Source organism: Chiloscyllium plagiosum, unplaced genomic scaffold (assembly GCF_037043375.1).
Source record: "Chiloscyllium plagiosum isolate Xiang-an unplaced genomic scaffold, Cpla_swu_hap1 HiC_scaffold_12, whole genome shotgun sequence".
NCBI lineage: Eukaryota > Metazoa > Chordata > Chondrichthyes > Orectolobiformes > Hemiscylliidae > Chiloscyllium > Chiloscyllium plagiosum.
The window spans coordinates 36,988,386-37,013,976 of NW_028270150.1; the positions used below are offsets into that span (position 1 = coordinate 36,988,386).

Below are 25,591 nucleotides of genomic sequence, written 5' to 3' on the forward strand. Positions count from 1 at the left end.
AGGGAGCCTGATTGGATTCTGCACCCATCAAGCATTTATCTGTCTTGCTTCGATGCTCCCTTCCCTTAAAGGGTAGCAATGTAGCCTCCAAGAAATGGTGGCGATTTGTAAGGTCAACAGCTCTTTAGTCCAGCAGCACTTGGGAATGGGTGGCTACTGTGGGGTCTGTGCACAGCCAAGAGCAGCACCATTGGCACCTTAGATTCAGATTAGTGATGTTGGCTTGACAGGGTAGATGGAGAGGCTGGGAGTGGTGTTGCTGAATGTACATTAGTCTTACTGTGGGTATAGATCTTGCCCATAGGCTACAATAATCAAGAGGCACTGCCCATCTCAAGGCCTCAGGAAGATTGACAGTTTTTGTTCGGTGGTTTCCTATGTGCTAGAGATATTTCTGTTAACAGTGGCAATACTGGTTCCTTAAGGACTTGGAAGGTTTTCCTAGATCATTCCGATTCTTGAGTGAATCACAGGGCCACTCCACCTTTCGTTCCACTTCTATACTTCCTGTACCTCACAACCCACTCCAATTGGTCAAGTTAACCAGGAAGTGAAACTGTCTATTATTGTTCATGATAAAAGCATGCCTTGTCAGTTCTTGTTTTTGAGATTGTTCAATAGTTGGTTGTCACATGGAGGACTAAAGCATGTGTTGCCTATGCAGCTATGACTGGTTGCTGCTGGTCTGGTTGGTGCTGGTGATGACATGGGGTTATGGAGAGAGGTGTTGGTGCAGATAAAGCACACAGGAAGTAAAGGGAAGTCCCATAACAAAGTTACTCTGACTGGAGAAATTGAGGAAGGAATGTTGGACAGAACTGGAGGTTGGTGATGGAGCAACATGGGATGGGAATATAGTATAATGTGTTGCTGGTGGCATGGAAATGCAATGACGTTGATGGCCATCAAATGGCGAGGTCTAGTAAGATCGCATGGAAGTGGCAGACAACGTGGGATAATGGAACAGAATTGCAAGAAGAATGAGATAGGAAGAGTGTAATGAGAAGAATGGAATACCATGGGATGTGACTGCATGAGAAGAATGGTATGGCATAGAAAGCAGGGAACATCCATATCCAAGTGAGGTGGCATGGAATGCCATAGGAGAGGGATGATATGGGAGGGAGAGATGACCTTGGAGAGTAGTCAGAGGGGTTGGTGAAATTAATTTGACAGCAAATATTTTCTAAATTCAGTTTTGAGGTTTGATTATAAGTCCAAATATAATTTTGTAGTATCATATAAAATGGAAGTCTCTCCTGCTGGTGAAATTAATCTTGCACTGCCAAAAGCTTTTATAACTTGGAGTGTCTCTACTAAATCTTCCCTTTAGCTTCTCTGCTTTTAAAACATGTGCAGTTTCTCCCTGTCAACTGAAGTCCAACATTTTTCCAAAAGGAGAATGGTGAACAGGTCCAATTTCAATGCAATTTAAGATCACAGTTTTTAACTGCTTAATTATTTTGTGTGTAACTATTTATCTTTTATCCTTGTAAATGAATATCTTTCTTCATATAAAATAATTTGGAAAGCAAAACATTTGACAGTAAAATCCACCCCATTCAATGGTTCCCATACTCGGCCAAAAGAAGATGCTAGATATTGTGAAAGATGCCATACACAGACTTTTAATTTCTTTTGCACCTTTTTTAATTCTTTAATCTTTTGTGTTATGTTGATGTCACTGGAGAAGTCAGCATTCAATGCCCATCCTAAATGCCTTTGAAAAAGTGGAATGAGCCATTTATGTAATAGACACTGACCCAAATCGTTGGCCAAGATTTCATAATCATGTCTAACATATTGCCAGCAAATTTAAGGATCAGGCCGTCCTTGAACTCGATTAAGTAAATTATGAAAAAAAATCATCCAAATATTTTAACTTGCTCTACCAAATTAAAATGGGCAAATGTTGACAGCATATTCTCTATTGAATTTACATGACAAAATAATAGACTGAATTGCATAACTAATCACATAATAAATCTTCAGCTCTACCGTAACAAAAAAGGCAGCTTACAAGTCACAGCAGTAATGTAGTTGGTGGGTTCACTCCAAGTACCCTCTTCTTTTGCTTTGCTAACTCGTACCCCAAATTCATAAACAGTATTTGGTTTAAGGTTGTCTATTGTTGTTGCACTTGTTGGACAGCACTGATATAGCCATTTCTTGTCTCTTTCTTTTTCTCTGTACCGAACTGTGTAGTGCCTGAAGAAAGAAATGAAAAAAAAAATCACATAGGAAAATAGAAGCATAGAAAATAGGAGCAGGAGGCCATTCTGCCCTTCAAGCCTGCTACGCTATTTAAATGATAATGGATGATCATTCAACTCCATACTCTATTCCTGCCTTCCCCCCATATTCTTTCATGCTTTTAGCCTGAAGAACTATATCTGATGCCTTTTTTAAAATATTCAAAGTTTTTGCCTCAATCAGTTGCTGTGGAAGAGAATTCCTCACAGCTCAACCTGTGACCTAAACTTGGAGGCATTGCATGTAGTTCCCTCATTTAAGTCATTAAAATATATTGCCAATACCTGGAGCCCCAAATGCATGCATTTTAATTTCTTAGGTAAGACTTCATTGAAAACTTTCTGAAAGTCCAAGTGAACTATGTCCACTGGCTCGTACAAAAGCCTGAATGCATGCACCAGCCAGTTTTGAAACAGTTTCTACCCTACTGTTATTAGAATACTGAATGGTCTCACAAATTCTTAACATTCGCCTGTACCTGTGTTTTTGTTTTTGCCACTGTTTACCTATTATTTATTTATCTACGTTACTTAACTCTGTGATCTGCCTGTATTACTCACAAGACAAAGCTTTTCACTGGGCCTCGGTACACGTGACAATAAATTCAATTCAATTCCCCTTTTACAAATGCATTAGTTACATGCTTTAAAAATTCCAGTAGATTTGCCAAGCATGACTTGCTTTTCATATATCCATGCTGACTGTCCAATCCTGTCATGGTTTTCCATGTGCTCTACTAATAAATCTTTGATAATTGACTGTAGCATTACCCCACTACCAATGTCAGGCTAATCACTATATGATTCTCTGTTTTCTCTCTACCTCCCTTTTTTAAATAGTAGATTGACATTATCTGCCCTCCAATGCATTGGAATAGTTCTAGAGTCTATAGAATCTTGAAAGATAATCACCACTGCATCCACTATCATGAGGACCACCTCCTTAGTACTCTGGGATATAGGTTATTGGGTCCTGGGGATATGTCACCCTTTAATCCCATCAATTTCTCATTTTCCAACAATATTTGCCTACTAATCCTGGTTTCCTTCCTATCAATAGACCCTGTGTGTTTTGGGATGTTATTTATTTGTGTGTCTTCCTTTGTGAAGGCAGAACCAAATGTATTTCATTGAACAGCCATCTCTTCTTTCCCATTATAACTTCCCCTGTTTCTGACTGTAACAGATCTTTTTAAAAATTTATTCACATGATGAGGGTGTTTCTGGCTAGACCAGTATTTGTTGCTCAGAAAGCAGTTAAGTGTAAACAACTTTGCTGTGGGTCTAGAGTCACATGTAGGCCAGGACATGTAAGGATGACAGCTTTCTTCCTTACAGGACATTAGTGAACCAGATCAGCTTTTCACTAACAATAAATTCATGGTCATCATGACACTCTTAACTCCAGATTTTTACTAAATTCACACTCTACCATCTGCCATGACAGGATTTGAACCAAGGTTCACAGAACATTAACAGTCCAGTGAGACCATCGCCACCCCTTTTATTTTCACTTATCCTTTACTCTTCACAAACCCACAGAAGCTTTTACAATCAGATCGTATGTTCCTCACAAGCCAACCCTCATAGTTTATTTTCTCACTCTGAATGAATCCCTTTGTCATCCTTTGATGAAATCAAATTGCTCTCAATCATTACGTTTTCTGCTTTTTCTTTGGCCAGTTTGCGTGCCCTTCTTTGGATCTAATATTAATCCTAATTTCCCTTGTTAGCCATTGTCAGACCACATTACCTCTTTTAGACAGGAATTAACAATTGTTGCAGTTCCTCTGTACATTCTTTAAATGTTTGCCATTGCCTATCCACCAGCACCCCTTTAAATAACATTCCCCAATTTATCAGAGTTAGCTAATGTCTCACAAGCTCATAATTTCCTTTGTTTAGATTCAGGACCCCAGCCTCAGAATCAACTACATCACTCTCTATCTTACTGAAGAGTTCTACCATACTATGTTTCCCCAAGGGGTCTAGCACAACTAGATTGACAGTTATTCCTTTCTCATTACATAATCCGTAATCTAAGATGGCCTGTTCAATAACTGATCCCTTAACATATCAACCAAGAAAGAACACAGTGCACAGGAGCAGCATGGTGGCTCAGTGGTTAGTACTGCTACCTCATAGCACCAGGGATATGGGTTTGATTCCAGCCTTGAAGGACTGTCTGTGTGGAGTTTTCACATTCTTCCCGTGTCTGTGTTGGTTTCCTCTTACAATCCAAAGATGTGCAGGTTAGGTGAATTGGCCATGGGTAAATTGCCTATAGTTTTCAGTGATGTGTAAGTTAGGTGCATTAGTCTGGAGTAAATGTAGGGCTATGGATCTGGGTGGGTTACTCTTTGGAGAGTTGATGTGGACTTGTTGGGCTGAAGGGCCTATTTCCATGTTGTAGGGGGCTCTATAAAAATTCAAGAATCGCTCCTTCACAATGTTTTCACTGATTTCATTCGATCAGTCTAGATGCAGATTAAACTCCAGTTTAAATATTTTTGGGGTCCCACCTACAATTTGCAAAAGTATTAAAGAAATAGATGTCCCTGATTTTAATCACTCATTCACATTGTTCCTGCTGAATGGGGAGCGATAAATCAGAGCCAAAGAGTTGAAATACCCTTGGATCCATGTGCCCCAAGTTCCCTGAAAAATGATGCCCGGCATAATTTCTGGTATATGGATCTCTACAATTGCCATTAAGTTTATTAGCAATGTGAGTGAATACTGAAACAAAAGCAACTTGCGCCATCGCTTGTCTGGGATAAGAAGGAAACCTGGATGGCAAAAAGACATAGCTTTGACAAATAGTGTTAAGGAGAATCCAGTGGATTGTACAAAGACAATAAAGACAAAAGAGTAACAAGGGAGAGAATATGGCCCCTTAAAGATCAGCAAGGCTGTCTGTGTGTGGAACCGCAAGAGATGCGGGAGATACTGAACATCAATGTTTACTGGGGAGAAAGATATGGAAGCTAGAAAACATGGGGAAATAAACAGCAACATCTTGAAAAATATCCATATTACAAAGCAGTGCAGGACCTCTTAAAATTCATAAAGGTCGATAAATCCCCGGAACCTGTTCAGGTGAACCCTAAAACTCTGGGAAGCTGGGGAAGTGATTGCTGGACCCCTTGCTGTGATATTTGGATCATCAATAGTCACAGGTGAGGTGGCAGAAGACTGAAGGTTGGCTAATGTGGTGCCTCTATTTAAGAAGAATCGTAAGGAAAAGCCAGGGAACTATAGACTTGTGAGCCTGATATCAGTGGCAGGCAAGTTATTAGAGGGAATCCTGAGTGACAGGATTTACATGTATTTGGAAAAGCAACGACTGATTAGGGATAGTCAACATGGCTTTGTGTGTGAGCAATCGTGCCTCACTAACTTGATAGAGCTTTTTGAAGAAGTAACTAAGAGGATTGATGAGCAGTGGATGTGATCCATATGGACTTCAGTAAGGATTTCAACAAGGCTACTCATAGTAGATTGGTTAGCAAGGTTAGATCACATGGAATACAGAGCAAACTAGCTAATTGGATATAGAACTGGCTCAGAAATAGAAGATAGAGATTGCTAGTGGAGGGTTGTTTTACAGACTGGAGGTCTGTGACCAGTGGTATGCAACCAGGATCATTGCTGGGTCCACTGTTTTTTGTCATTTATATAAGTGATTTGGATGTGAACATAGGACGTGTGGTTATAAATTTTTAGTTGACCCTGTTGGGACACATTGGCGAACCTTTTTTGTTAATTAAACCAAACATCCAGAAAAGCTTGTCTCACCTAGTAATCTGTTAAAATACGAGGACAGAGAACTCCTAAATTCCACTATTTAAAGAAAATAACATTAATTTTATTTTCTAACTCTAAAAGTGAACATAAAACAAAAACTATTCACAAATCTAAGCCCCCCTTTCTCTTAACTGCTTACAATCTGACTCCAACTCTATAACAATATGCTGTTCCAATAAGACACTTATTAAAACTACATTAACTTAATCTCAAAATCCCTGGTGTTATGAGGCAGCAGTGCTGACCACTGAAAAGTATCCACTCGTGATGTAAGTTAATCGCAAGTATCATTGTAAACAAAGCTTCACAAATCCACCACATCTGGCAAGAGTTAGAATTTAAGAAATTTTGGGATGGGGCATTGACGTCATGTCTGCCTGCAGATTTATCATTATATGCATCATTTAGATGAAAGTACATCCTGAGCAAATAAAAGACGTCCAAAAGTGAACTACTGGGTTTAATAAACGCAGCGTGTGCTTGAAGCACCAAATGAGCAGCACGATATTTGTAAGGTACATTTAACTTAGTTGATCTCATCTGAAGCTAACCAGTTTGTTTTGACTATAATGTTCGCTCCTCTTAACATGGAATTCAGGTTTGATATTTAATAGTCTAAAATTCTTGCCATGAAAGAATCATTTTTGATTCTAGGAAATAGGATGCCATTTAATTCCACTTAAGAATGAAGTAGCTTCAAAAATATATTTTAAAAATTGAAATCTTGGTTCCCTCTTTGAAGCTCTGCTAAATCATAAGCACTCCTTAGTGTTTATATACAACTGGTAATTGCAATTCCATTGAATTAAAATCTGGTTACATGTAACAAATGCTACCTTGCAGGATCAATACTTCTTTCCAAAAAATGAGTCAATTTATATGTTTCCTATGCCTGTCAATATCTAGTCATACGTGCAAAACGTTTACATATTAAATAATGCAGAGGAACAGCAATGAACCAGTTATATAAATTAGCATTATTTATATTTAATAAAGTGTAGCATGATTTCACACAAACATATAAATTAGGACCAGCAGTACGCCATTTGACTCTCCACCATTGAATAAGATTTAGACTGATATGTTTGTGTTTCAAATTCCACTTTCCCATCTACTTGTGATAACCCTTGATGCGGTCTGTCTTGTATACAGAGGAACCTCAATTATCCGAATATTGGATTATTCGAAGGAGATCTCAAGATCCTGATAGAAATATTACATCAAAGACATGTTTCCAACACTGATTGCGTCTTTTGTTTACAGTTAAAAGTGAACTCGGCTTACTGAAATGCTGCTGAGAACAGTCCTGGACATCGATGGGAGTCCAGGCACCGTCTCCAAATGACTGACCTCCTGCCCTCTCTTTCTCTCTCCCCACACTTTCCCTGGAGTTCTACACAGGAATGTACCCTGGAAACCTCCCTTCCCCAGATAATCTCTCCAACATTGTCCTGTACAGGGCAAAGGTGGAATCTGTCAAAAATTTGCAGTTAAAAGTTGTGTGTGTGGCTATGTGTGTGTGTGTGTGTGGGGGGGGGGGGGGGGGGGTGAGGTGGGGGGGGGGGTTGTGGGCGGGGAACGACGCAGATGGGGGAGCGGTGTTGGACAGAGTTGGGGGCAGGGGTGGGGGTGCTGTTGGGCGGGGTTGAGTGGCAGTGTTGGACGGGGCCACACAGGGGCGGGGTTGGACAGAGTTGGGGGGCAGGCATGCAGGGGGGCATGTTGGATGGGTTTGGGGGGCAGGCAGGGGTTGGTTTTGGACGGGGTTGGATGGGAATGAGGGGGCGGGTGGGAGGGTAGTGTTGGACGAGGTTGGGGCAGGCGGGGAGAGGGGCAGTGTTGGACTGGATTGGGAGCAGGCGGGAGGTGTATTGGGTGGGGCTGGGGGGTTGGGTGAGTGGTTTTGGATGAAGTTGGGGGGCAGGCGGGCAGGGGTGCAGTGTTGGACGGAGTTGGGGGGCGGATGGGGGGGCAGGGGCTCCCACGCAGTGTGCTGCTGCCTGGTCTCCTGAACAGGGAGTGGACTTAACAGAAAACTCCGAGCCCCAGAGGAAAGGCATTGAATCAATTAACCGAATAAGCAATTACCCGAATGAAATAGTGCCCGTCCATCTCGTTCGGATAATGAAACAGGAATCCATTCACCTCCACCTTAAAAATATTCAGTGACCCCCATCACCTTCAGACACAGTTTGCAGAACACTTAAAGACAAGAGAATTCTCCTTATCTCTGCCCAGAAAAGGCAACCATTAATATTGTCATCGTGCTCACTAGCTCTGGATTCACATACACTTTGTCAAGACTGTTCAAGGTCAGATACAATTAATCATGTCACCTGTCTTCAAAATTCCAATGAAAACAAGACCAAATATGTCCAAAGATTCCTCATAAAACAGCCTGTTCATCCTATATATTACCCTAACAAACCTCCTGTCACCCAAGTCCAACACATTTTAAATAAGGAAACTGAAACTGCACTAAGCATTCAAGATGTGGTGTGGAAACCTCCCAGGCATTGACTGGTCTGTACATTGGTGAGAAAGGTGGGGGAGTAGGGTGAAATGGTTCGTGAGGAGGTCCTTGACATCAAGAGCTGGAAGTCTCATGTTCTCACAGCATGTTGAACAGGGGACTGTACACTCGTAAGTGGTGAGAGGCCTATTTGTATGCATTAACATCTCATTATTGCCTATTCTTACCACATTAATATACAGCTTCCAATTCTACCACTCACTGGATAGAAATTAGATGGTGACAATTGCTAACATGAAAGTCAGAGCAGTAACTTGGTGATTCCAGCTCACCATATACCCATTGTGCACTCACTTTGTGCCTATTGTGATGGTCAAAGTATCCCGGTCTTGCCTCTTCACACTCTGCTCCCTCACTACAATCCATTCCTATTGGCAATAATTTTTACTCTCTGCCTCTTTTACCAATTTCTGCACCCTTTCGCACCATAAGCTAACTTTATCTTGAGACTCTAACTCAATTCTTCCTTTCATGACCTCTTTTGAAAGACTGTCAAGGACCATCACATATCTCTACAATCACATAATTACCATCGCATCTCTACAATGACCAGTAGAGCCTCCACTTTGATGATGCTAAGTTAACCCCTATCTACCTCCCATTTTAAAATACTTCATAATGACTTCCTGTTTACTTTTAGAATTATTCAACACACATTTAACAACAATCTAGGACTGCTACTTCCAGCTTCTCAAACTTAAAATCAATTATACCTCGATTTCTGTGATACCTTACTCATGCTGCCATTACTGATTTTGGGGGTCTGAGACCACAACTATCTAATGCAGCAGTTGAGAATTTTTAAGCAATTTTCTGATAGTTTATTGAGTTTTTTTAAAAGAAGAAGCAGTTTAGAAGTAACACATTAGTTAATTAAATAAAGAAAGTAGACATCATGACAATTAGAGATCGTTCACTGACAACAGAGGACTCACGGGTAGTGAGTGGGGGAGGAAACTGAAGCACCCGGATTGGTCTTGCTAAAGTTGTGAAAGCTGCAGTCTGCTTTCTAGTCGAGTTGTAAGGGAACTCTTTCCTGGGTCTTTTTTCTCTTCATCTGATCTATCTTCCATCTGAAGAAGACAGCTCTCTGAGGATCACCCAATGAGTTATGCTGACTACAAGAACTGCCCTTGGAGGACCGTCCAATGAGGACTGTCTAATCAGGACCACTGCCCTAAGCATTTGTTGATAGACCCTGTTGCTATAGACAGGTAATTTGCTCTGTGTCAGTGATCTGTCTAAATTTTTTTGTCAGTGATCAATGGACAGCTACTCATGATGTTGATGACAGTTGTCCCCTTGCCCATCTCTATTTAAGATTAGTTGTAATCCCTTTTAAGAACAAAAGTTTATCTCCAAAAATACTCACTCATAATTAGGGTAGTGTAACGCCTGATGCATCATTCATTTACTCTTGTAGATGGCTAGTTACCACCGTAATGTAGTTAGGTGCTACACAGGAAATACTGAATTTTGAATATTGAGTGAACACAGATTTAAAGGGGACCTCAATTTCCAAAAGACTGAAGATTTCAAAACGTTCAGTACAATTCATGACTCCTCAAAAACAGAAACAATCCATCCCTAAATGTAGCAAGACCTGGACAATATCCAAGTCTGGACTGACAAGTGGCAAGTATAATTTGTGCCACATTTGCCAAGCAATTGCCATTTTCAGAAGAGCGAATCTAACCATCATTGAACCTCCTATTAACAACTTCCTCGGGGTTACCATTGACCAGACAGTGAATTGGACTATTCATGTAAATACAGTGGCTACAAGAGCTGGTGAGAGGCTAGGTATCTGCCGCAGGTAACTCAGCTCCTGGGGCAGCTCAATAACTGAGCCCCAAAGATATCAGAAGTGTGATGGAATACCCCCAACTTGCTTGGATACGTGCAGCTCCAACAGCACACAAGAAGCTTGACATCATCCCTAACTGATTCTCTCTGTCATCTCTCTCTCTTGTGTTTGAATTTACCTTTTTGCCAAGGGATGTGTTTATGGAATGTTGCAGGAAATTAAGTTACGATAGAGTTGCTTGGGTTTTCAGATAGGTTAAATTATTCTATATTCTGTTCTCGTTTACTTGTGTTTCATTCGGTAGTCTGCAAATAATTCGGTTTTATTTAAAACTGAGTGGTTTGACCAGCTCTATCACTCCTGGAATATCTGCTCTACACCTGTTTACAACAACCCCTTGGGCAGCATGGTGGTTCAGTAGTTAGCACTGCTGCCTCACAATGCTAGGGATCTGGGATTGATTCCAGCCTCGGGTGACTGTGTGGAGTTTGCACATCCTCCCTGTGTCTGTGTGCTTTCCCTCCAGGTGCTCTGGTTTCCTCCTACAATCCAAAGACGTGCAGATTAGGTGAATTGCCATAGTGTTCATGGATGTGTCGGTTAGGTGCATTAGTCAGGGATAAATATAGGATGGGGTGTGGGTCTGGGTAGGTTACTCTTTGGAGGGTCAGTATGGACTTGTTGGGCCAAAGGGTCTGTTTCCATACTGTTGGGATTCTATTTAAAAAACGAGAAAAGTTAGGCCCTGGACTACCTTCTTGTCATGTGTTGAGGGGGGTCTAGCCTGGTCCATAACAGTTTTCTGTGACAGATCGGTTGGCAGCACCAGGGAGGCAGCAAGAATGGACTGCCTGTGGAGAGGGGGATATGACTTCTCCCGGCAACAGCAGCAGCGAGGACACTTTCCTAACGATAGGAGGCCTCAGCAATGAGGTCATTCTCCTGATATTTGGGGCTGGTGGCAGTGGCAGCAAAGTTCCTCCAGCAATCAGGGTGCAGTGGTGCCAATGGCAACGGACTTTTCAAGATGGCAACACCAGCAAAGCACCATCTGCAGCTGAAATGGGACTTGAGGTTTGGTGGCTGCCTCGCCTGACAGCAGAGCCAAGAACACTTGCTTACGGAGTGAGTGTAAGTTCAGTCGCATCAGCAAAGTGGGCCCAGCAGCAAAATGACGGCACTTAACGTGGAGCGAATCCTATGTTGGTGGTTCCAATGCAAGCAGTGGCAAGGCAGTAGATGTCTTCTTTGAGGCTTGGTACCAGCATAGACTGCTCTTCTTTTTACTTCTTTATTTTACTCATTTATTCTTATGACCTATAGTGCTGGACTATTTTTGCTTTATTTATCTTTTTTTGTTTTGAGTTGATTAGATTAGATTCCCTACAGTGTGGAAACAGGCCCTCTGAAGAGTAACCCACCAAGACCCATTTCCCTCTGACTAATGCACCTAACACTACAGGCAATTTATCATGGCCAATTCATCTGACCTGCATATTTTTGGATTGTGGGAGGAAACCGGAGCACCCGGAGGAAACCCATGCAAACACAGGGAGAATGTGCAAACTCCACACAGTCGCCTGAGGCTGGAATCGTACCTGGGACCCTGGCGCTGTGAGGCAGCAGTGCTAACCGCTGAGCCACCGTGTCAGTATCTGTACCTAGATACCTTTGTACTTCAGATGGCACTGTAATGCAGTAATAGTAAACTTCTGGTTGTGCTAATTTGAGTACATGTGACAATAAAGTTAATTCAATGCAATACTCATAACATTCTGCCAATTAGGAAAATGCCTATTTATGCAAACTCTCTGTTTTTTCTTCCCCTGCCACTCAATCTTCTATCCATGCTCGTATGTTATCCCCTACACCATGAGCTCATGGTTTACGCAATTAGTTTTAAAGTGGCACATTATGAAATGCCTTCAGGAAATCCAAGTACAGTATTCCAATAGGTTCCTCTTTATTCATAGTCCAAACTACATCTTTAAACAACACCAATAAGTTAGTTAGGCATTCTTTCAGATTTATAAAGCAATGCTGACTCTTTCCAATTACCATGAGCTTTGCTAAGTGCTCAGTTATGACTTCTTTCACAATCAATTCCAATTAACCTCCACAATAGATATCGAGATAACTGGCCTGTAATTTCCTGCTTTCAGCCTCCTTCCCTTCTTGGTAATTTGCCTTTGCCATGTTTATTCTAACTAAATTTTAATTGATGTAATTCTTACACTAAGATTAATTTTTGAAGTCAGCTTCAAGGTATAACCCAATTAAGACAAAAACAAAATTGCTAATTAGACACTTAAGTCTTTTAATTCTGTTTCTTTTAATCTCATAACTTGTTTTATTTAATTATTTTTATTCTTCTATTATCTCCTATCAATTTTTATTTTTTATTTTCTTCATATTATCTTTTACTTTTCCCATTGTTTGCATCATAGTTATTTCCTTTTACTGCCCTCTTTTATGTCTCTGAAACACACTGGTCTAATCTGAAATAATTTCTTTCACCCAGCAGTCTTGTAACTGTTGTATTAGAATCAACTTTCCTTTCTGCAATCAAGCATTAGAAATGTGGGAAGAAGATTGAATGCAGCTTTAAAAGAATTATATAAATACCCAATAGTCATGATACTTAGAAGAATGTAAGAAATAGGAGCTGCTGTGAATCATTTGGTTCATACAGCCTGTCTGCCACTCGATGCTATAAAAAGACAAAATTGAACCATTGCCCCTGGACTTTCAAGTGTTATCATCTCTGCATCCCCCACTATCAACATCCCGGGATAGTGTTCACCAGAAACTAAACTGGATTAGCCATATAAATATATTGGCTACAAGAGCGGGTCAGAGGCTAGGAATCCTGCATTAAGTAATTCATCCTGTGATTGCCCCAAAGCCAGTCCAACTACATGGCATAAGTCAGGAATGTGATGGAATACTGTCCGCTTGCCTGGATGAGTGCAGCTCCAACAATGCTCAAGAAGCCCAGACCTTTGTCCAGAAACAATCACAAGTATTCATTCCCTCTACGATTGATGCTCAGTAGCAAAAGTATGTACCATCTACCATCTACAAGTTATACTGCAGAGACTGGCCAAGACATGATTAGAGATTAGATTCCCTACAGTGTGGAAACAGGCCCTTTGGCCCAACAAGTCCACACCGACCCTCCGAAGAGCAACTCACCCAGACCCATTCCCCTCTGACTAATGTACCTAACACTATGGGCAATTTAGCATAGCCAATTGACCTAACCTGCACATCTTAGGACTGTGGGAGGAAACCGGCGCACCCAGAGGAAACCCACGCAGACATTGGAAGAATGTGCAAACTCCACACAGACAGTTGCCAGAGGTGGAAATTGAACCTGGGTCCTTGGCGCTGTGAGGCAGCAGTGCTAACCACTGAGCCACCATGCTGCCATCTTAGGCAAAACCTTCCAAATGCACAACCCCTTCAATTTAGAAAGACATGGACAAGAGATCCCAGGGAACACCACCAACTGCAAGTTCCCTTTCGAGTCACACACCATCCTGACTTGGAAATATATTGCTGTTCCTTCATGGTCGTTGGGTCAAGTTCCTAGAACTCCCTGCCTAATGACATTGTGGGTCTACCTAACACAAATAGACTGCAGTGGTTTAAGATTATGATTCACCATCACCTTCTCAAGGACAACTAGAGATGAACAGTACATGCTGGCCCCAGCCAGTGATATCAACATCTCATGAGGAGAATAAATAAGAAAAATGGCTGATATTAGGTTTCAATTATTCTTTCTCACCTGCTCCCCAAACATTTCCTGAGATTTCAAAACTCTGTTTATTACAGCCCTATAAGCAAGTCTTGTGATGGTTAGTGTTCCTGCCTTGGAGCCAGGAGCTCCAGGATCATTGGTTGACATTGTACCAAGCACATGCAGGTATACTCCACCTCAGGACTTAATGGCTAAGGAAGGTGCTTTCATAACCAGGATGAGGATTGACCTTCAAATCCTTCCAACATATGCGAATAGTGAGCAGGAAGAACAGGAGAGTCTCCTGGTCAGTCATGTGATGGAAAGAAAGTTGGAGCCTCTACCATTACAATCCATAGCTCCAGGACTACTACATATTATAAATGTACATACTATCACAGCAACTCAGATTCCATGCAACTTGGTTTCAGGAAGTGATGAGACCTTAGTGAGGCAAAAGCTCAATTTCTATTTACACAGAGCTCAAAAAGCATTCCTGTTCCTCTGACTCCCATCAAACAAAACCTCACTGCTAGACTGCTCTCTCTGGCTGGTCTGCCAGCTGATATTGTACCAAGCATGTACAGTGTACTTGAATAAAGGAACATGGCATGGATGCTGGAAATCTGAAACAAACAGAAAACGCTGGAAAAACTTAGCAGGCCTGGCAGCATTTGTGGAGAAACAGATTTAATGATTTAAGTCTTATATGACTTTCCTTTAGAATTACAAGTTCCCGAGAATGCATCGCTTCGCAAAAACTAATTGCACAATTTACGAAGAAAATAAAACAACGGCCCAAACTTATCACTCAAAGTACATAATGCGCGTTGGTAGAATATATGCCATTTCTACATGTGTTGCTACTTTGCAATGGATATAATGGTGTCTATAAATGGGCTGAGAAGTGGCAGATGGAGTTTAATTCAGATAAATGCGAGGTGCTGCATTTTGGGAAAGCAATTCTTAGCAGGACTTATACACTTAATGGTAGGGTCCTAGGGAGTGTTGCTGAACAAAGAGACCTTGGAGTGCAGGTTCTTAGCTTCTTGAAAGTGGAGTTGCAGGTAGATAGGATAGTGAAGAAGGCGTTTGGTATGCTTTCCTTTATTGGTCAGAGTATTGATACAGGAGTTGGGAGGTCATGTTGCGGCTGTACAGAACATTGGTTAGGCCACTGTTGGAATATTGCGTGCAATTCTGGTCTCCTTCCTATCGGAAAGATGTTGTGAAACTTGAAAGGGTTCAGAAAAGCTTTACAAGGAAGTTGCCAGGGTTGGAGGGTGTGAGCTATAGGGAAAGGCTGAACAGGCTGGGGCTGTTTTCCCTGGAGCATTGGAGGCTGAGGGGTGACCTTATAGAGGTTTACAAAATCATGAGGGGCATGGATAGGATAAATAGACAAAGTCTTTTCCCTGGGGTCGGCGAGTCCAGAACTGGAGGGCATATGTTTAGAGTGAGAGGGGAAAGATATAAAAGAGACCTGCAGGGCAACATTTTCACACAGAGGGTGGTACATGTATGGAATGAGCTGCCAGAGGAAGTGGTGGAGGCTGGTACAATTGCAACATTTAAGAGGCATTTGGATGGGTATATGAATAGGAAGGGTTTGGAGGGATAGGGGCAGGGTGCTGGCAGGTGGGACTAGATTGCGTTGGGATATCTGGTCGGCATGGACGAGTTGGACTGAATGGTCTGTTTCCATGCTGTACATCTCTATGAGCCTATAACAAGAACCATTTACTAGGTACAGATGGAGTGCACAGATAAGAGCAATTGTGGTTTCAGACTCAATACACTAACTGGTACTCAATAAAGTCAATTCATGCAGCAATACAGAGTCAAAATTCTATCGAAGAAGTGCAAATGAGAGGATGAACAACGAATAAGGGTGGATCTAGAGAGGCAGGCTGAAGGAGATAAAACATCTCAGGGAAGAGAAGCATATCTAGAGCCAGTTCTTCAGAATAGACAGTTCTGAAGAAGAGCCATACCAGACTTAATGTTAACTCTTTCCACAAATGCCGCCAGAAATGCTGAGTTTTTCCAGTATTATTTGTGCTTATTTATATATAGTATGCTTAATTCCTAGTACTGCACTGAGGTGTCAATCTTACTCCTATGTAAGCCATCTATTAAAAGGCAAAGCATGCGCCAGGCTGGTGATCCAGACTCTGAACAGTAAACTCTGGGAAGGATACAATTATAAAGTCAGTGGGAACTAAATGGCAAGCCAGTCTTCACCTTTTCAGGGAAGCTTAGGTTCTCTTTGCACAAATTATCCTCCAGTATGTTGAACTTTTCAATGAAGGCAAACTATGTTGAAAAATCTATTCTAAAAACTATTCTGTAACTTGCACTTTGAAAAGATATGAGAGATACAAGTCTATGCTGAACAAATTACTTCTTAATGGATTGGGAACATACAAAGGGTTTGTTCATCTTTTTCAACAACGATAGATATACCGGCACTTGAAGTATATTACCTCTCATCTCCACAATCATGGCCACCATGTTTATAAACATTTCCTTTGATACCATTTGTCCACGTTAGAAACACAGATGTAGCAGTTCGAGTTGATATTGTTATCTGTGGAGGCTTTTGATGATTCAGGTTACCTGAAACGAAGGTGTAACATACATGCTATCACTGCAAGGTGAATAAGATATAATTTACCCTTTACAACAAAAACACTTGAAATAACTATTTGTATTTTTCAAAATTTGTTTAAAAAAACTATTTAAGTTTGAGCTTTTAAGATAAGTGTAGCAAAATTAATTGCACAATGTGGAAAGAAACTTAAACAAGAGGCCAAATCTATCACAAAATATAAATAATGGGCATTGATAGGTATATGCCATTTCCATGTGTGTTGCTGCTTTGTATTGGATACAATGATGTTTAACATGGGGTATCAAGAACCATGGACTAGGTGCAGATGGGGTGCAGAGCCAACAGCAATTGTGATTTCAGAATCAATACTCTAACTGATACTTGAAAGAGTCAATCCATACAACCATACTGAGTCAAAATTCTTTCTGACAAGTGCAAGTGATAGGATGAACAATGCATGGGGCTGGATCTAGAGATTCAAGCTGAGGGAGATAAAACATATCAGTGAAGAGAAGACAGTGGAATTTGGAGCTCCAACAGCAGCAATTTCTCAAAGACAACAGGATTTCAATTTATCATAATTACCAATTGTCAGACCATTTTTAAAAGTTACTGATTGTTGTGGTAGGTATTCCAGATTGCATGCTGTTCCACTTTGCTGGGATGCCTTTTAGGCATGAATATAGAGAAATATTAAAATTGCTGATAATAGGAAATTAGTGGGCATGGAAAATTGAGGATCAGTTCAAGAAAAAAAGGTTCTATCTGGCAAATGTGGTGAGTGAATGTGGATCATTATGCTTTCACATAAACAACACAAACTGTGAACATACTGCAAGCAGTAAATTTGTTACTTGGGAGAAAGAGCTGAGTGTGAAGATGTGCACATTGTAATAAGAAGGTTAACAGGGAGAAGAAATAATTAGAATTTAAAATGAGTTTTGTACTTACTTGCACTGAATACAACTGCAAAGAGTTAATGAATCCCATCAAGCTATGTTTTTCAGCCAGAATTGCTGGTGAATGTTAGGAGGCATTACAAAGACTATTAATATACTGTCTATCAAAAGCTTCTGTTTTAATTGAAGGTACATTATGGTAAATGACAGTTGATCGAAGGTTGCACAAAACACACCCAAAATGATTTTACAGAAAGCTCTTTCTGTAATATGTGCAACAATCCTTTAAAAAAACTAACATGAAGAATTTTGTTTGCTATTTCAAATCCATATCAGTCATAAAGTTTTGAAAAGTTGGTGACAAACAAAGTTAAACTAAATATGCAATTCACAGGTACCATTTAAACACAAGCAAACTGGAATCTTTAACAGTAGATCTTTATTTTGCTCTGAATTTATGAAAAATTAAAGGGTGGTTATTCATTGCAGACATTTGTGTCTGCCAGCATTGTCTCGGATCCTTCATGTATGAATGCAAACTTGTACAGATGGGACAAGGAAAGAAAGAAAATGTTGTATAAAATCAGCAGAATGTGTAACTATTTTAACCTTAGGCATAATTAAGGGATAAAGTTCTGAAACCTTTGCACTTCTTCTTCAAGGCTGTTTTGCTCTGCTCAGCCACAGGATGAACTGCTATGAGATATCTGGGATTGAACTCTGAAAACAAAACAAGGAAAGGAAGGCAAGTAAGTACAAGTGTGTCACAACAACTAATGGCCCAAGTGAATATATTGTTTTTCAATAATGGCAGATGCCATGGAACTTTTACATTCTACAAAAATTACATCTGAATGTCATAAGTGAAAGTCTTACAAGAGCTGTAATCCAGAATTGGAAAGTGTTAAAGCTTGATTGATTGTCACATATTTCAGTGTTATACAAACTTTCTGTTCTCCATACCATTGACTCACAAAGCAGACTCTTCTATTAACTCTAGTCTTGGTGAACATTTGAAGGGGGAAGTGAGGACTGCAGATGTTGGATGGGCATTTGAAGGGATCAACTTCTAAGAGGTTTGGGCAAGTCAGATAATTAGAACACACAGATGATCTCTCATTTAGATATAGCTCCAAAAACTGGAATAAGATTTCTCCAGTGGCTAATGCTGAGTCTGCTTACAAAGGATAACTCAGAATATCATCCTCAATAAGAGTCCCCTAACTCAGAATAAAATATTTATGGACTTCATGCAGTATATTCTGCCAAGCCATGTATGCAGTTGGGCGATGTGTCTTCTGCATCAAAATGTGATCAGTTCTCATTCCATTACCTCTTTCACCAGTGCCTCATGGCTGTTGTCAGAGAAAAGGACAATTCAGAATGCTCTCCAAGCCCAGAAAATAATTCTCAAAAAGTGATTAAAGACATGGCATTCAGTCCCACAAAAACAAAGGGAAATAGATGATTGCTTGAACAAGATTATTAAATGACATAAGAAGCCAGCAGGCAAGTGGGATTTGGCTAGATGGCTATGTTCCAAGCAATATTGGCACAAACATGATGGGCAATATAGTGTGTGTTGTAACAGTTTATGGTTCTATCTCCCATCCGTTTGATTTCTAGTGTTGAATAAGAAAATGTACAATTAACCCTGACAAAAATTATTTTGTTTACACTCTGCACTTCCAACGAACAGGGAGACTCATAATCATATCCACTATACCAGACTCAGATTCAAGTTCCCAAAATAAAGCACCAGTGTTCGAACCTACAGCTCATTTCAGCTGACTAATCGTGAATACAAGAACATGTCAACTAACATAGAATTAAAGCTGTCAGCAAAATTGCATCTAATTGTACAGAATAGCCGTATGTCATGAAATGTAGCATATTGGAAGAGGACAGAAAGTTGGAGACATGGCTGTCTCAAATATTCTTTTACGTACCTCCAAAAAGATGTCATAAGTAACACTAGAGGTGGTGTGGACTAGTTCTTCTGGACAAACTATTAATTGTAGCAAACAGAGCGGTGGATGCCCAGAAGAAAAATATAGTTTTATTCAGTCTTCTATTCACGGTTGTGTGATATCTGCATACACAATTTTATACCATCTTTGTTCAAAATAGTCTTTTGTTATTCATGTTGATTACACAATTTTAAGTACGAGTTGTGGTTTAATGTTGCAATTGGGAATGTTGTGTAAACCTAACACTAGTTAAAGAAGAATTAAGTAATTGTGCAAGCTTTTCAGATGAACTGTGAATTGATGATTACATTACTTGCTCATAAATTACATAAGGACTTGGATAACTGAATGAATATGTTGACTCCATCATTAGGTTGCAGCTTCAGTTTAAATGTCAAATTCATTTCTTAACTAGAGCAAGTTGTGAAAGAGGGTGGCTTATTGGAAATACTAAGAGCTTCAGCTGTCGACTGCATTGTGTGAAGAACATCTGGACATTTAAACACTTTCGCACTTGTAATAATAACAAGAACTTTGCTTTTGTCATGCAAGTTCCTAATCCGTGTTCTACATACATTTTATTAAATACCAGGAATGTTGCTGAAAATATCATTATCAATGACTCCTTGGGTAAGAGTTAAGGACCGAAATTGATTGGAAAATGTTAAAGATTTTTCACCAAAGTGCAAAACCTATGACAAATGTTGAAACAGAATTTATGGACAGAATCTTACCATTTTTGGCCAAACAGGTTTTCTCGCCTTACTTTACCAAACTTACATTAATGGCCATTTAAGAATCAGATCCTATTTCCACCCATCTTATCATGCTCTATTATTGGATCAACTCACCACTCACCAGCAAACCTGGAATGGCCAGCAACACTGGCACAGGGGCTATCTCCAAAAAGTCATTATGCACCCAGATCAGCATATTTTTGAGACAGTATCAGCCACCTGAATAAATGCCCAATCCTGTAAGAAGAAGGTCAATATCACAGAGTCCTACAGCATAGAGATAGGCCCTTTGGCCCAAGTTGGTCCACGCCGACCAAAATGTCCATCCACACTAACCCTATTTCCCTGCATTTGGCCCTCAAAATCTTTCCTATCCATGTTTTTGTCCAAATGCTTTTTAAATGTTGATAACGTACCAACCTCAACCACTTCTGATGGCAGCTCATTCCATATGCTTACCACCCTCTGTGCCCCTCAGGTTCCCTTTTATTCTTTCCCCCTAACCTTAAACTGATGCTCTCTAGTCATTGATTCCCCAACCCTGGCAAAAAGACAGTGCATTCACTCTAGCCATGATCTTTTACACCTCTAGAAGGTTACCCCTCAGTCTCCTACAGTCTAAAGAAGAAAAGTCCTAGCTTGTCCAATGTCTCTCTATAACTCAGACCATTGAGTCCAGGCAACATCCTTGTAAATTTCTTCTACACTCTCTCTAGTTTAATAACATGCTTCCTGTAACAAGGTGACCAAAACTGACCAATACTCCAAGTACGGTCTCATCAATATCCTTTACAACTGCAACATAACTTCCCAACTTCTATACTAAATGCCCTGACTGATGAAGGCCAGTGTGCCAAAGCCTTCTTCATTGCTCTGTCTACATGTGACTCCACTTTCAGATAACCGTGCACCTGAGCCCCAAGGTCCCTCTGTTCCACGATACTCCTTAAGGCCCTACCATTCACCATGAAACTCCTAGCTTGATTTTATTTCCCAAAATACAAAATCTCACACTTATTTATATTAAACTCCATTGCCATTTCTCTTCCCACTTCCCCAGCTGATCAAGGTCCTGCTGCAATTTCTGATAACCTTCCTCACTGTCCATAATACCCCCTAATTTAGTGTCATCTGCAAACATACTAATCATGCCTTGTACATTCTCTTCAAATCACTAATATAGAAAACTAAAAGCAATGGGTCCAGCACCAATCTCTAAGGCAGTCCATGAGTCAGAGGCCTCCAGTCCGACCAGCATACTTCCACTATTACCCTCTACTTGCTACCGACCATTAAGCCAATTGTGTATCCAGTTTTCCAGCTTGCACTGGATTCCATGCGGTCTAACTTTCCATAGCAGCCTACCATGCAGAACCTTATCAAAGGCTTTACTGAAATCTATATAGACTACATCTACCGCCCTACCCTCGTCAAACTTCCTGGTCACTTCATATGTCCTTCACCACTTCGCCACAACTTTTCTCCAATATCTCATATTCACTCTATCTCTGCAGCTGTACCCACCTCTACCACTCTCACTGACATCTTACCCATTCTCCCTTGCTTGTTCTCAGTGCTGACTACTCACTCACTTGGGAAACCTTCCCACTTGCACCAACAGTGATAGCTGTGCCTTCCACTTTTGTCTTCCATAATACCTGCTTTTCTCTTATCACAGAGGAAAAACAGCTCTGGAAAATTAGGGCAGAAAGAGTCAAGACATGGCCCAACACTCCTTATGAGCAGAAGATCCAGACTCTGACACTGATGTGCCCAACACGGCCTGGATGGAAATTGACTCAGGGACCCTGAGCAAAGGCTTGACTAAGGCCTGCTGACAACCATGGCAAGGTTCCTGTCTTTGTGTCTGTGCTAAATGGCAGTGGTAATATAAGCCAGGTATCTCTGGATGAGGGGACAAAGTACAAAAAGGCAAGGCAAAGCAATGCAAGGCAGGGTTGCTGCAAGCATCCAGGGAGACTCATTATGACAGCAAGCAAAGAGTCCAGCTGTGTAGCCTGGTCTAGTCCATTATCTGATTACATGTCCCTGAGTACCACGTATCCTTGCTGCAGCATTGTAATGATAGTTACTCAATGATAGTGCAGCTCAAGGAGAAGCTTTGAAGTGCAGAAGCACCCTATAAGTGGATCTGATTTAAGCCAAGTGTTTTCATAGAGACTGGCAATGTTGGATGCCAATATCCATGGATGTGTGGCCAGTGCCCTGAGATGTTGGTGCCTAGTATCCAACAAGGAGCTCCTTTAGACCAAGAGATGAGTCAAACCAGCTCAAACCTCCTCTGGTTTCCATATCAAGTTTTTCCGACAGCTACTTTTAATAGTGAGTTTGGTAAGATCATAACCTTGGTGAGTTGAACTATTAGCAAGCTTTTTAACAAGCAACAAAGACATTCATTGGAAACTCGCCCAGTGAGAATTTTGCCATGCCACTTCAACAAAGCAGGGTATTTGCAGCAAGATGATTTCAATGCCAAGATCACTATCATGCCAATTCCATTATACATCTCACCATAGGTCACATCGCTTATAGCCTGGTAAGATTCTGCCCTATGTTTGTATTTTTCTTGTTGGCAAAAATGTAAATGTTATAGTGTATACATTGAACTAAATTTTGTATCAATATAGCATAATTCAAAGGAAGGGGGCTATAAAGGAGGGAGAACAGTCTGAAACCTTTCAACAAAGGAATAGCGCATGCTATTATAATGAACACTGAGTCAAGTAGATAATTTAATACTTGAGCAGTGTCATAAAGGTTTTCATTTCTGTGTAATCACATCTCAAAGTGAATTACCTTGTGACTTATTCTGAATGGAAGTGCAAAGATTGAGTTAGAGATTAACATGAACCCATTTTGTTGTGACCTCATCAATCCATGGAAAATGTATTTACAGTGATTGCATTTTGTATGTGGGTGTGTATCAGTAACTACTTTAAGAAGCATTTGACAACTTATTCCTGTTGTCTTCTGCCAATTTAAATGTTGCTTCGTTTATGATGTTAAAGGATTCCTTGTGAGCGATGGTTTTAGGCATAATGAAGTGTTGACAATAATTGATGATGTTGTTGAATTTTATCTTAAGATCCCATACAAATTGAGCTAAATAAAAAAAAACCTAAGAACTGCAAATGCTGGATATCAGAAACAAAAACGGAGATTGTTGGAAAAGCTTAGCAGGTTTGGTAACATCTGTGGAGAGAAATCAGAATTAACGTTCAGGTCCAGTGACCGTTCTTTAGAACCGAATTGAGCTGACGTATACAATCAGAAAATGCTTATTCTTTGAGCTGCAGTTCATTGTTTAAGCATTTTAATGGTAAGTATTTCATTTAAAAATAGCCACCTGCCAAATGAAGATTAAATGAATATGTGTAAAATTTGTAAACTAATAATCCAGTACTTCATCATGTCTGTTGAATTCTTGATTCAATGGTATTTGTAAAACAAAGCTAAGAGCACTTTGCTGCACATCTGGTTTAGAGAAACATTGGCCAGAATCTGTTGTCAAAAAGAAAGCAGCTGGGCTAATAGTTATCACCATTACTTATGCGCAAATGTTACAGCAACTTCAGAAGAGGGTGGATGTAGAAATCTGAAAATTTTGGCTGAGTTACATGCTCTGCCATTAACCTTGCAAAAATTGCATCTCGCTATCTGGCTCACCAGTAAAAATATAGCATGTACTTGCTGTGTTTGCACAGATGATATGAACTAAACTTGCCACCTAAATTTAGGACCCAACTAAAACACTTATGGAGACAGTCCTAGAGCCAGTTGAGGTCTGCATTTATTTATTTAAATCTGAATTAGCCATAAATCTTTTTTTAGCCATGTGCTAAATATTAATTACCAACAATAAATCATTCTGGTACTGAAATTTAACTATTACTATCATGAAGACTCATTCCTTCAGGTTTTTACTGTTGGAGGCATTAAATATCTAATACATAAAATGATTTTTTTTTCACTTTTCCTTTCATCCTGCCTTAATCTATTGTTTTTCCTTTTACATATTTCTCTTTTTTGTTAATTTAGCGATTATGTCATGGCAGTGTTTTCTTGAATCTAATAATGGAAAACATTTCAGAAAGTAGAAAAACTGGCATCAGACACCAAGGGAGATTTCTTTAACAGTGGATAATTTGATTATTGTGAGCAAAGAATCACAATCGAAGTTCCAAACCCAACACTGTTTTATGCAGATTCATATAAAACAAAGGAAATGGAAATCATTCCTCAGATTTATCATGAGTTTCCCATAAGTAATTCTGTCCTCATCAATCAAATGACAATTCCAAGTAAAGTTTTAACATATTGTCCAAATGATGTCAAAAGGAAGGGGAATTTGATGGTATAATGGGAGAGGTGATGAGCACACATTTCTTTTGTGAAATGTCATTGTGCTGCTACACGTATGGTTTTAATTTTCATGCTTTAAGTGGAAACAAATGGCTTTGAGTTCTTACCAACATCAACCTCAAATGGATCTCCATTGTCAGGCAATGTGATGTTCTGCTTGGATTGTCGACCACCGTATCCAAGAATGTAGCCTTGAAGTCTGATGGCTGGGTTGGAGCTAAGGTACTTTATTATAATACTGTCATCCTTAGCAGTAATCCGCACTTTTAAGCTTTGTCTTTTAACTGGGGATAAATAACAAGAAAACAAAATAAAATTTGTTAAAACCTGAAAACATACAAAACTAACCTACTGAGCCAGGAGAACAAATGTGTGTCAGCAAGAACATCTACTACCTTAAAGGTATCAAAATACCAGTCAGAAGTCATTGTTCTTGTCCTGTAAAACTTGGCAAGGAAGCAGCCCTCATCTTTCTGACCATTGTCTTTGATCTGGCCATTGAGACCTTGGAGGTGGAAGTGAACACAGCCATGGGTTGGACTCAGGAGGGACTTGTGTAGGATTAGTACCCTGCACAAAGAAATGGTTAGGTCCAAGCAGCCCGGGATATTGAGCCTCGGACTTCCTTATACTGAAGGTGGCATTGTAATAGGAATTTGCACAGATTTTTAGATTAGATTCCCTACAGTGTGGAAACAGGCCCTTTGGCCCAACAGGTCCACACCAACCCTCCGCAGAGTAACCCACCCAGACCCATTTCCCTCTGACTAATGCACCTAGCACTACGGGCAATTTAGCATGGCCAATTCTCCTAACCTGCACATCTTTGAATGTGGGAGGAAAC

At 40.3% G+C, this 25,591-nt stretch overlaps 1 protein-coding gene across 50 annotated transcripts in view; it reads right to left on the bottom strand.

Annotated features, from left to right (window-relative positions):
• Positions 1 to 25,591, bottom strand: part of abi3bpa (ABI family member 3 binding protein a) — a 350,635-nt gene that overhangs the window by 277,374 nt on the left and 47,670 nt on the right. For all 50 annotated transcript variants that reach the window (XM_087992632.1, XM_087992642.1, XM_087992635.1 and 47 more), the window contains 4 exons: positions 24,855 to 25,031; positions 18,300 to 18,377; positions 16,631 to 16,763; positions 2,021 to 2,208 (listed from right to left, as the gene is read on the bottom strand). In XM_087992632.1, coding sequence (XP_087848758.1) covers positions 2,021 to 2,208; positions 16,631 to 16,763; positions 18,300 to 18,377; positions 24,855 to 25,031 — 576 coding nt within the window. The remainder of the gene's footprint in view (positions 1 to 2,020; positions 2,209 to 16,630; positions 16,764 to 18,299; positions 18,378 to 24,854; positions 25,032 to 25,591) is intronic.